This window comes from Lucilia sericata, unplaced genomic scaffold (assembly GCF_015586225.1).
Source record: "Lucilia sericata isolate MDLA Ls3-8-SP2 unplaced genomic scaffold, ASM1558622v1 Contig000823F_arrow, whole genome shotgun sequence".
In the NCBI taxonomy this organism is placed as follows: domain Eukaryota; kingdom Metazoa; phylum Arthropoda; class Insecta; order Diptera; family Calliphoridae; genus Lucilia; species Lucilia sericata.
In genome coordinates, this window is record NW_023994815.1 from 35001 (window position 1) to 48308 (window position 13308).

The 13308-nt window shown below is 26.1% G+C and overlaps 2 protein-coding genes across 5 annotated transcripts in view; one reads left to right on the top strand and one right to left on the bottom strand.

Moving 5' to 3' along the window:
- The window catches only part of LOC119608348 (serine/threonine-protein kinase S6KL), a 29087-nt gene extending 19175 nt beyond the window's left edge, over positions 1-9912 (bottom strand). The window contains exon 1 of the mRNA XM_037962736.1: positions 9155-9912. Coding sequence (XP_037818664.1) covers positions 9155-9517 — 363 coding nt within the window. The 5' untranslated portion in view covers positions 9518-9912. The remainder of the gene's footprint in view (positions 1-9154) is intronic.
- Positions 9913-10603: 691 nt separating this feature from the next.
- LOC119608344 lies at positions 10604-12551 on the top strand. Of its 4 annotated transcripts, none has more exons than XM_037962729.1 (4): positions 10604-10840; positions 10947-11440; positions 11601-12314; positions 12382-12551. In XM_037962729.1, the coding sequence occupies exons 1-3, from the start codon at positions 10776-10778 to the stop codon at positions 12305-12307; spliced, it is 1266 nt and encodes a 421-aa protein (XP_037818657.1). In that variant the 5' UTR covers positions 10604-10775; the 3' UTR covers positions 12308-12314; positions 12382-12551. The 4 variants fall into 4 exon arrangements, with proteins under 4 accessions (XP_037818657.1, XP_037818655.1, XP_037818658.1 ...); XM_037962727.1 differs by having other exon boundaries at positions 11601-12303; XM_037962730.1 differs by having other exon boundaries at positions 10947-11392.
- The last annotated feature ends 757 nt before the right edge of the window (positions 12552-13308 follow it).

Sequence of the window (13308 nt, forward strand, 5' to 3'; positions counted from 1 at the left end):
AAATATAAAAAAGAAGAAAAAAAATAAATAAACGTGTTGGTTTTGAAATAATTTAAAAGTGAAATAAATAAATAATAAAAAAAACTACGCGATAGACGACAAATAAAATGAAATTGTATAAATAATGTGTTTTATTATAAAAACAAAATACATACTTTGAAAAAAAAACAACTATTGTATAAGGAAATAAAAGCAAAAATAAAAAACAAAAATTTTTGCTGTAAAAGCAAAAAAAAAAATATTTGCAAAAAAAAACAAACTACTCGCATTTAATTAATAAAAACAACAATAACAATAAAATAAAAAAACTAGTCAGACATAGTAAATGAATATGATAATGATAACAACAATATCATCATTCATAGACAGACAGACAGACAGACATACACACCTAGTGGTATATAGACATTGAAATTAGACATACGACATATTCACACTTTCCTAGAGGTAAATTACGTTGTTTGTAGTTTGTTGAATTTGAAATTTTGATTTTTTTGCAAACCCCCTAAAACAAAACTATTATCTATCTGTGACTGCTTGCTACTGCTAACGTCGCTCAGTCTGATGAAATAATATTGAGAAATCTTATCATTTTTCTTCTACTACAAATAAAAAATCAACAATACGATTAAATGGATTCTTTATTTATTGAATTACAAACATGTGTGGCGATATTTGCTTGGGTTTGCGTATCTTTATTTCTTACTAACAAAGTGTTTACTTGAATACAAATTGTATATAAAGTGAATAATCTGATTTTCCATAAGACATTGGACAACGTTGGATTGAGTATCCCAAAAGTAATTTAATGTAATAATAATCAATATATGATTATGAACTAATATCTAGGGTTTCATAGAACAAATGTTGAGGTCATGAAGCGCTTAATAAAAGTAACAAAATTTCCGGTTTTAAATTGTAATTTAATAAAATTTTCAATTATTTAATTGAAAACGATTTAATATAACTGTAAAAAGCTGGGTGTTTTTTGTAACTTCTTAAGATTTGCTTTCTTTGGGTAAACGTACCGATCACAGAATTTTTACAAATATCTATTTTCATATAAAAATTCTAAAGGTTAAGAAATCCAAGAACAACTTCAATAGCATTTAGTTCGAGTTTTTTCACATTAAACTTCAAATCCGAGTAAAGAATCAAAAATTTGTATTATCTTAACAGAACATTTTTATTAAAAAACTAATTTGCTATGTATCGGACAACAACTTAACTTTACAGGAACACTCCTTACGCCCTATATAATATATTCACGAAATTTGGTCACATTTCGTACAGTAGTTTCGATTACGCTCAAACATTACTCTTTAATTACTTATATAGATTTAAAATTTTTGGTAAAAATTTGAATTTTTAGTGAAATTTTAAATTTTGTATTTTTAGTAATATAACTTTAAAAATTTTTAATAAAATATTTGAATTTTAAATAAAAAATTAAATTTTCGATTTTTAAGTAAAAATTTGGATTTTCTAGTCAAACTTTTAATAAAAAGTCCAATTTCTGGTGATTACAGTGCTAATGAAATTTATAGCGAATTTGTAATGAAATTTCGAATTTTAGAAATTTGGGAATTTTGAATGAAATTCTAGTTAAAAATTTCGAAAATCTTGAAATTTTTGAATTTTTGTTAAAAATTTTAAACTTTAAATTTAGAATTTTCTAAAATTTTAAACTTTTAGAAAAATTTTGAGTTTTTCAAAATTTTAAAGTTTTAGAGAAATTTCGAAATTTCGAATTTCTTATAAAATTTGGAATTTTTAGAAATATTAGTGAATTATTATATTAGTAAAATATGAATTTTTAGTGAAATTTGAATTTTTAGCAAAATTTCGAATTTTTAGTGAAATTTCAAATTTTTGGTGAAATTTGAATTTTTAGAAAAATTTCGAATTTTTAGCAAAATTTCGAATTTTTAGTGAAATTTCAAATTTTTAGTGAAATTTTAAATTTTTGGTGAAATTTGAATTTTTAGCAAAATTTCGAATTTGTAGTGAAATTTTAAATTCTAATGATATTTTGAAGGTTTAATGAAAATTTTTTTTTTTAATTTCTTGAGAAATTTTAATTTGAAATTTCAAATCTAAAACGAAATTTCAAATTATAAGTGGAATTTCGAACATCTAAAAATTTTTTCCAGTAAAATTTCTAAATTCTTGTGAATTCTAGCGAATTTGTACTAAAATTTCGAATTTTCGAAATTTGGATTTTGTAATGAATTTCTGGTTAAAAATTTCGAAAATCTTGAAAGTTTAGTCAAATTTTGATGAAATTTTAATTTTTAGTGAAATTTCGAATTTGTAGTGAAATTTCGAATTTTTATTGAAATTTTGAATTCAAATAATATTTTGTTTAGTTTTAGTGAAAGTTCGAATTTCTTGAGAGATTTAAATTTTTAATGAAATTTTGAATCTCTAACGAAATTTCTATTAAAATTTTGAATTCTTAGTGAAATTTCGAATCGATCAAAATTTCTGGTAAAATTTCGAAGTTTTAATAAAATTGCGAAATTCTTGTAAAATTTCGAATTTTTATTGAAATTTAAAATTTTTAATGATATTACGAAATTCTTCAAAATTCCGTCAATTTTTGAATTTTTTGTGAAATTTCGAATTTCTTGAGAGATTTAAATTTTTAATGAAATTTCGAATCTCTAAAGAAATTTCTATTAAAATTTTGAATTCTAAGTGAAATTTCGAATCTAACAAAATTTCGAAGTTTTAGTAAAATTTCGAATTTTTGGTGAAATTTCAAATTTTTTATAAAATTACGAAATTTTTATAAAATTCCGTAAATTTTTGAATTTCTAGTGAAATTTCGAGTAACTAATAACATTTTGAATTCCTAGTGAAAATTCGACTTTTGGTGAAATAAAAATTCCAGTGAAATTTATTGTAAAATTTTGAATTTGTAGTAAAATTGTAATATCTGGTAAAATTTCGAATTTTAAACTTCTGGTAAAATTTTGAATTTTTTTCACCAAAATTAATATATTTTATGAAAATTTGAAATTCTGGCGGAAATTAGAAATTGCCGTAATCTATTGCAAGTTCTAATTTCTATTAAAATTTCTGGCAAAAAATCCAATTTGTAGAAAAAATTTTTTTTAATAAAAACTTGACTTTTTGAAGTAAATTATAACTTATAGAGGAAATGCCTACAAAATTTTGAATTTCGGATTAAATTTAGAATCTGTAGTAAAATTTCGAATTGTGAAAATTTAAATTTTTAATAAAATTTCAAATTTCTGTCATAAATTGGAAATTGTAGAGAAAATAATTTTTTTTTTTTTTTTTGTAATAATTTCTAAAATAAATTCAAATTTCTATTGGATATATTTTTACTACGTGTATTTTAAAATCTCTAGTAAAACAAACGCTATAAGTTACTAATAAAACAAATCTTTTTCTAAATATTTATAACAATTTTTTTTTTAAATTTTCACTTACACACCATTTTGTAAAATGACAAGGTCATATCAGCAATAAGTATGTATTTAGAATATCATTTAGTATTATTCTAAAAACAAACAATTAGAATTTGTTATTGGAATAGTTCATGGTTCTCATTAATATTGTTATAGAAATTATAATAAATCATTAAACGATCGTTTATATAATTATTGATTCCGTACAAAAACACCTTTAAAAATGTTTGTTTTGAATATACTTTATCAAAGTGCGTAATTAAGTCTCAAAGAGTTAAATAGTAAAGATTTGTGAGAGTTTCTGCTGCTTGAGAGAGCGTATGAAAGAAATACATAAATTTAAAACGCAAAAAAAAATATAAACAAAATATTTATTTACCTCATTTTGTGGTCTAAGATTAATATTAGTTGTGTTTTGTTGCTAACGTTCAAAGGCAATTTCATATAAATTTAAAATTTATAAACGTTAGGAGTTAACGTGTAAAATTATAGAAGTTAATTTTAACGTCGATAAAAGTGCTACCAATTCAAAAATAAAAATACAAATATTAATGTGTTTATGTCAAACAATAAAAAAATATTTTAAAATAAAATTTAAATCAAAAAAAATATCAAATAAAAAAACCTTTTTTAAGAAAATGTAAATATTTTCAAGATTTAGCAGATTTCTTCTGTGGAGTGATGCCAAGTCAGGTAATGTTCGTTTTGTTGCTAACTTTAAGCGTTAACACTCATTGATAGCAACAAAACACAACTATTATAACAAATTTTGTTGTACAATGAAATAAGTTATATCGTAAGAGATTGAACAAAACAAAAAAAAACTTAAAAGAAGCAATAATTTTTATAGAAAAAGTAGAAATTTGTTTATGTAAAATATTTTCGTTTTTGAAAAGTTATCAAAGTTTACATTTGTTAAGGGTTTTTAAATATTATGCGTAGTAAAAATAATTTGTATATTTAACGTTGTTTACTCATACTTTTTATCTATTTAAGTGACTTCGATCTATTTCTTTTAAACGCAAAAATAACCGGTTTTGTATAAAACTTTCTTTGTTGTTTCGTTTTTATTGATACTATTATTTTATTAAGGTAATATGTATTTAAGTTTTTATTATTTTTAAAAGTTTTTAATAAAATTATATTCAATGTTGAGAAAAATATTTTGAAATTTCATAATTTCTTAGAGCAAATGTTTTAAGGGATTAATTACACATATTAAATTTTGAAAAATTTTCAAAAATCTAAATTTTCGTAAACAATTGTGAAAAACAATTTGAGCCAAGCATATAACACGATATATTAAATACTTTTTTACTAACATTATTACTCATTATTCAATATATTACTCTATAGTCTTGTCCATAGACTAGAACAAAGATTATCTTAGAAATTAGACTTAAGACTAAGACCATAGACTAGTTCAAAGAATGGAATAGTTAGTCTAATCTGCCTAGTAGTAGTCCATAGTCTATTGACTAGTCAAAAGACTAGTCCATAGATTTATAAATAAAATAGTTCATAGAATAGTCAATCGGTTAGTCCACCATAGAATAGTCAATGTACTAGTTCATAAACAAATTAGTCGACTAGTCCATAGAGTAGTTAATAGATTAATGCATAAACTAGTAAATAGACCTGTCAATAGATGAGTCCATAGAATAGTTAATAAACTTAACAAGTCTATTGACTTTTGACTAGTTCATACAACAGTTCATCGACTAGTTAACAGAATGGTGCATATAGTAGTCAATAAACTAGTCAATAGCCTAGTCCTAGAGTAGGCCATAGATTAGTCAGTAAATTATTCAAAATTTAGTTCATAGAATGGAATAATTAGTCACCAAGATTTGTCCCTAGTCTATTGACTACTCAAAAGACTAGTCCGTAGATTTATAAATAGAATAGTTCATAGAATAGTCAATCGATTAGTCCACCAAATAGTGAATCGACTAGCCTATAGAATAGTCAATGTACTAGTACATAATCAAGTTAATAGACTAGTCCTTAGGTTAATTAATAGATACATAAACTAGACAATCGACCTGTCAATAGATGAGTCCATAGAGTAGTTAATAAACTTGACAAGTCTATTGTCCAGTCCTAGAGTATTCCACAGATTAGTTAGTAAATTAGTCAAAAGATTAAATAAAGCTGAAAATAATTTTGTACTTTTAACACATAAAAGTACTACTTTGTAAAAGTTAGTAAAGTTTTACAGTGAAATGACATGATTTACAAAATAACTGAGTAAAAAGTAGAACTCATTGAATTTCTAATTGAATAAATTATTTATAAAATTCTAATTTGTTTCGGTCCTCTCATGTAGAAACCATTAATTTTTGATACTAGATTAACACTTTACTCATTTTTAGCTTTAGTAATAAAAAGTTTCTTGACTTTTGTATATAAATAGTTTACATACTGTTGTATATTAAAAACAGATCTTTAAAAGTATAATTTGTTGTAATAACAAGCTTTTTCAAAAGGCCTAATTTCTCTTGAAAAAAAAAACAAATTTACTCCGTAGCATAAGCTAGTCTTGCAAATTACTATAACTTACTATTGTTTTATGAAAAAAAACTAGTTCTAAAATAGTATTAATTGAAACTAATATAACTAGATTGTCTAGAATTCTGTAATTAAATGAATAACAAAAAATAAAATTTTGCAAAGCAAAATATTCTAAATTAAACACAACATTATTTTAAATAATGTTATTATATTATTAGTTCTCTATGTTGTTAAGAGTATTATTGCTCAAACAAACAAACAGAAAAAAAGTCAGTCAGTGAGTAAACAAATGAGTAACAAAATAAATAAACCAACAGCTTAGTTAATTTATACAAAATATAGTACAAAAAAAGTGTTAGAGCATCATTAAAACTAACATTACATATACATATAATAGCTGAGGTCATGTACTCTCCCACTCATTATAATTAAAATGAATTGTAAAAAAAAAATCCAAAAGAAACATACTACTAAGAATATAATGCCGTAACAATTCTAGAGAATTTTCTGTAATTGAACTTAATTGTCTTTTTTTGTAAACAAATTTTAACAAATTAAACTTGTTTTTTTTTTTTTTTGTAAATTTGAGAAATAAGTACATTAAGAAGACTAACTAGTGCGTTTATTAAATTATAAAGTTTTTGTATGAAATTTATTTCGTTAATCAAAGTCTTCATACAAGAGTTATTTGTATGTAAAGATAACATTTTCTTTTTCAAATTGTATTCCCTTTATATTATATTTTATTTATATTCTAGAATAATTTTGCCCTTTATTAATCTCTAATAAGATTCCAGAAACTTTTGTTTAAATTCTAATTTTTATTGTCTTTATTTTCCTGAATGGGGCTGAAAATTTTTGTTGTTCAAAGAAATGTTAAACAAAAATAAGTAAATAGCATTTAAAAAGATTAGATGTTGTTTTGTATCAAGAAAAAAATTCAAAAAAAATTAATGATTTTTTCGACATTATGACAAGAGTTTATGCATGTTTAAGTACTATACCTTTATAGGAAAGGTATAATGCATTTATGTTGCTATTTGTAACATTAATTTTTAAGAATAAATTTTTTAATCATATTATCATACATCTGTCTGTTTATATAAAAATTTGCAATCAAACTAAAAGTCAATGAATAAGACTAACCCTTTTCCAAACTGTTTGTTATCGATACAAATGATTCCCTACATCAAAAAGGACAATACTTCAATACTTTAACTTGAGATAAAATTCAGAAAAGTCTCTTTGTTGATTGCTTTCCAATGTTTTAATTTAAGTCCTAATCTATTTCTTCTATTAATGGCTTATTATTAAGATGCATAAACTAGTAAATAGACCTGTCATTAGATGAGTCCATAGAATAGTTAATAAACTTAACAAGTCTATTGACTTTTGACTAGTTCATGCAACAGTTCATCGACTAGTTAACAGAATGGTGCCTATAGTAGTCAATAAACTAGTCAATGGCTTATTAACGGTGTATGGTATTATAGAGTCGGTCTTGATGATGGTCTAAATACTCTTTCTTTTTGTAATATGTTTATTATACATTTTATAAAGAAATTGTGTATGAACAAATGTGTTAAAATATTTTTGCGCACCATTACTCTTATTCTAACAAAAACATAAAAAGAAAACAAACAGTAGATATTTATCAAAAAGATGTTGATATAAAACGAATTTAAATCACTATACAAAAGGAAAAAATAATAGAATATATTACAATTCAACTGAAATGAATACAAAATATTAATTTAAATGGGTAATTAAATAATATTTAATAAAAAATTGTAACACATTTAATAATTCTTAATATTATTCGATTTTTGTTAAAAAAAAAAACCTAAAAAATTATTAATAATTTTTCAAATTGAACCTCTTTTAATAAAAAATTTAAACAAAGTTGATAATTCATAGCAGTTTATGTTTCCTATTGGGGTTTATTAAAAGATTTTGCAAACTATTAAGAATTTGTTTAAGTTTAATAAGTAATTCAATGATTTTTTAATAAAAAATGGAAACTAGTTCTTATTAGTTTTCTTATTAATCAAGAGGCTAATACCAAATATTTTACAAAACTCATATGAATATTAGTTTAGGTTATTAAGTATTTTAAAATTAGTGCACAAATTTAAGCAAAAACTCACCGAATGACAACCCAAACAAAAGTTTTTCTTTAAAAATTATTAAAATTGGTAGCACGTAGTTATCCTAATGACTTACTAATTAATACTATCAGCAATAAGCAGCAGCAAAATAGTAATAAATAACTGTTTTTCCAATGTAGTAGGTACTTATTATTCGACTTATTCCCATACCTATTTGCAAATACTAACTCTATATAAAACACACACATGAATACCTATTAACAAGGATTAAAACCTAACAAAGACCTTTGAAATTCCCTGCCACCTCATACCCAACAATGTCGCTTTAAATGACATTGTTATAAGATTAACATATAGGGTGGTGTTGGTGATGATGATGGCGATGATTTCTCTCTGTTTCACATACCTGTACATACTACGCAGAAACATAACTATGTACGAAATCATACAAATTTATTATTCAAACCAAAAAAAAAAAACAGAAAATCTTTCACGTTGAAAACAAAATTCTACAGCAATACCAACAAAAATAAAGTTGAACAAACAAAAACAAATAGAAAAAAATTAAAAAGAAAAAAACTGAGTAAAGTAATATGTATGATTATATGTTGTTGTGGCGGAGGGGTGTTGTTGCGGCATTGTTTTACTTATTTAGCTTGAGGCGTATAAAGTGAGGTTAAATTTATTGAAGCCAATAAACTCTTGACGTTTCTTAAACTTCACCCAACTCCCTTTAAAACGTAGTAACTTCTTTTTACAAGGGTTATTGTTATTATACTTGGCAGTAACAATGTAAAAAGAAAAAGCAAAAAACAAACAAAAGCTGCGAGTGTTAAGGTTTACTGACCATTTACTTATTTGCACTTAGCTTATTGCTGTTGTTTGTGTTTTATGTATTATTTTTTTATATTTATGGCATTATTTAGTGACTGACTGTGACAACTGCATTTTTAACCCCATTTTTCTACACTCCTCACAATTATTTTATCAATCTTCCTAAAAACGCAACCCAATTTTGTTATTGTTTGTGACAAATAAAGAAAAAAAAAAAAAAAAACAAGATAAAAACACAAACAAATAAGCTGACGTTACCTGTTTTAAACGTTGCTGCTCTGCTACTGCTGAGGCAGCTGAATTATCAGCTGCTTTGTGTTTATAGTGTTGTTGCTGTTGTTGTATTGCTAGTTGTTGGGGATCTTTTAGTGCTTTGTTAGAACTAGCTGTTGTTTTATTTCCAACCTCCTCGTACCATGGACCTCCCACAGTACTATTAGCAGCATTAGTTGTAGTAGTTGCTGTAGTAGTTATTGTTGTCGTCCCACCAACGTTACTATTATTATCCTCTTTTCTATACGTTGTTGCTGTTGTTGTCAATTTAGTTGATTTTAAATTCCTGGAAATTTGTTTTTCAATTTTATTGGATTTATTATAATTCCTTGATTTAGCATTGCCCATTAAATTGTATTATTTAACAAAAGAAAATTTTGCAATTAATTTTTTCTTTTCCTTTTGAATTTTTGCATTTATTTTGTTAAAGACTATTATTTATTTTTATATTTTCACTCTCTTCTTTCTTTAGACACTTTCTCTTTGAGATTTTTTTCCCTTTATTTTTGACTTTTTGCAAATGCCTTTTTTTTCAGTTTCACACTTTATGTTTGCGTAAAATTTTCATTAATTTAAACAGCCATTGCTTTAATGTTTTGTTTTCTTAAAGTAATTATAGAAAAATCTTATTAAATTTGTTGAAATTTTCACTTCCAAAAAATTGTTTTTCACTCTTTCACAGCAATTTACAAAATAAATGAAGAACTGTGAAGTGAAGTTTACATAAAGCAGTGCTGACAACTTTGAAATAAAATCTAAAGTGTAAAGTTGCCACATTATGTTATTTCAATACAATAGTTGTTTTTGGTAAATAATTGTTTATTTTTAGTAGAAATTGCAAAATGATAGTGGAAAATAATATAAATAATTCTACAATTAATTTTTTTAAAGCTTTTCTTTTCATATATATAACAAGAAAGCAAATATGCTTGAAATTTACGTCATTCTATTTGTCCTGTGTTGCCATTTGGTATACACTGCCTTATCGGCATTAATTATAGCCAGTCTAGTTTAATAAAAAATATGTTGCCACATAGATGAAATTTTAGAAATAAACTATCAAACTGATATTAATTTGAAATTATGGAAAAATTTAAAATTTCCAGCAAAGAATTTTTGTTAATATCTTTAATTAAACAAAATGTATATTTAAAAAGGGAGTATTTTTGGGCTTTTGTTGTATAGTTAGAAAATCCAAATTTTAAGTCATATTTAACTCTAACTAGAATGGTGCCGAATTTTTTGGACGTTTTTATTCAGAATAAAAAGTTCTTCATATGAGTTTAAACAAGAATCGACATTATTTATCGTAGTATCCACCAAAAACTATGAATTGGTGAGTATCATCAAATAATTATGTCATAACATTTACGATAACGCTCTGGCAATTAATCTCTCACATCTGGCAACTCTATTATAAACAAACTACAGCCAACTTCATTATAATAATTATCAAAAGAAAAAAAAAGACCGCAAGCACCGCTACTTTTTTCATAATCCTTAGAAATCGAGTAGTTTTTGCCAACAAACTAAAGAAAATTGTGAATGTATTTAATAAAATAATAAATAAAAACCACCACAACAATAAAAATAAACCTACGCCAGGATGGATATGAGTTTAGATGATATAATTAAAAGTAAAAAAATAACACAAGCGCCCTCAAAAAAATTGTAAGTACAAATGATGATGAAAAGGAAACAATAAGAAAATGGCGTTGAAAAGAAATCGAAAGTGAGACAAGTGGTGGAAAAATGTAAACTTTTCTTATTTTTTTAGTGGCATCAAGAAGCCAGTAGCACTGCCTCTTAGGAAGACCCTAAACAAGCCGGTATTTAAGGAGGCCAGACGTATCACCGATGCTCGTCTCAAGATTATACAAAAAAATCGGGCTAAAATTCGAGATGCTCGTGATAAGTTGGCTGAAATCACAAGAAATAATGGTGATGTACGGCAGAAGTTAATGCAAAGGCAGGAATTAACCACATATAAATACAGTAAAATGGGCAGTGGATCTGTAAGTAGTGGTGGTGGTGGCGGAGGTGGTTCTGGGGGCCGAAGAACGGTTGGCGTTAGTAAAGTTATACCAGCTGGAGGCTTAAAAACAAAAAGTTCCAATTATAAGACTTCTTCATTACCGTCTATAACCAACAGGCGGCATGAAAATCATTTTGATATACCACGGGGTTATGTTGACTACGATAATATGGAGAAAATGGAAGAGGGTGAGTATTTTGGGTGGCATAGCAGGGACGAAAGACGCCAACAAATCGGTAATTATAATGGGCTAGTTGAAAATAGAGTACTATCAAGAAATAACCATTGAAAAGAAAATATTTAAAACAAAATTGTTACAAATACATTTAGATAGTATTCTTTGGCTATAGGAATAGTATAGGCGACACCAGCTTTATAACTCTTTATCCTTTACAGAGGAATATGCCGCTGCTTCGAGGCTAAGTCGTACTGTACAAAACGATATGGCCTATGAATTGGCACCACCAGCTCCCAGACGCTTAAATTCTTGGGGTTCAACTTCCAATGAACATTTTGATCCCTTCGATGTGTATGAAGTTCCCTATTCAACACGACATGAACGTCGCATGTCTCCCGACTTACCAGCACCACCGGCTAAAGGCATTTTACGCTCCAGCTCCATAAGGGAACGTAGTCCAGATTCATATTCCAGACGTTATCTACCTGAACAAACCTCACATTTATCTTATGAAATGCGTTCACGTTTAGAGCGTGCTCCTGATCCACATGCTTCAATGGGCATTTTCTCAAATCCCCTTAAACCTTCATCGTCATCATCCATTTCCTCTTCTATGGGTGGCGGCGGAGGTGGTTCGGGTATGTTTACCTCATCCACTGGTTATCGCATAGTTGTCAGCAATTTACACACCAGTGTCAATCAGTCTGACATTAAAGAACTATTTGAAGACATCGGTGAACTTTATGATTCACGCATTGTACGGCCTGGTGTAGCCGAAGTCATTTACAAGTCATTAGCCGATGCCGAAAAGGCTGTAGATACTTATCACAATCGTCAGCTGGATGGTCAACCTATGAAATGTTTATTAGTTAATCCTAGAGCCTCTAACAAACCAACAGCACCCGCCATACGCTCGTCAAGGTGAGCCTCAGGTTGTATGCTTATAACATTTAACAAATACTTAATGTAGTCTATGTTCTCTTTCTTCTTTCTTTGCAGTCTACACTCATCGAATAAAACTCCTTTAGAAATTGATATCGATGCCCTACACAAAGTTCTATTTCGTCGTCATTAGTGTTAAATGAACAAAACAAAAACAAACAAAAAATAATAAGAAAAACTAACAAATTAAATAATAAACAATAAACTAACCAAAATATTCATTAAAATTATGCAAAATCATTTAAGTTAATCTACTACAAATTCTACTTTAATCAACCACAATCAACTGCATACCTACTTCCTAATTATTCTCAAGACTCAAGCGTTTTAAAACTTCAAAATATGTACAACTAAAATTATTCAAGATTTTTAAAGGTAATTCTTTTTTATTATTATTTATATTTGTTTATTTTTTTCCATTAGTTTTATATCTTTGCTTTATGTTATAAGATCTTGCCACGGTGGCTGCTTTATTTAGTTTTTTTGAAAACAACAAAAAAATCTTTGAAGATTATTAGTTTTTTATTATTTCATTTAAGTTTTTTTTTTTAATTCATAATACAATAAATAGTTGTATTGAAAGACGCGAAATTAATTATAATAAATACATTTAAATAAAAAACAATACAAAAAAATAAAAAATATATACACAAAATAAAAATGTGTTTGGTAGAAAAAGGTTTTTCTTATTTTATCCCAGAAAGACAGTTTGTTTTAAACTGTTGTTGATTTTTAATATGAGGCGCCCCACTGAGAGTTATTTTTAAAATAAATTACTTAACAACTTGTTCTTAAGATAAGAAAACGAAGCAATTGGATTCCTGCTAATTTAGGATTTCTTACCTGAAACTGACCTTTTCATCGTTTAAACTCTTATTTACAAACGTTTTTCACCCCTATTCTGCATTTTAATTCGAATCGAAATTTTCTACGTTTGACAACTTAGTTATTGTGCTGATGTTTGTATTATGAGTCGACGCTTCG

Excerpts from the sequence above, each read along its gene's own strand:
- LOC119608344 (XM_037962727.1), top strand. The coding sequence starts at position 10,776 with ATGGATATGAGTTTAGATGATATAATTAAAAGTAAAAAAATAACACAA. Across the intron at positions 11,441-11,600 it reads CGAAAGACGCCAACAAATCG|AGGAATATGCCGCTGCTTCG; the intron begins GTAATTATAATG and ends TATCCTTTACAG. Across the intron at positions 12,304-12,381 it reads CCCGCCATACGCTCGTCAAG|TCTACACTCATCGAATAAAA; the intron begins GTGAGCCTCAGG and ends CTTTCTTTGCAG.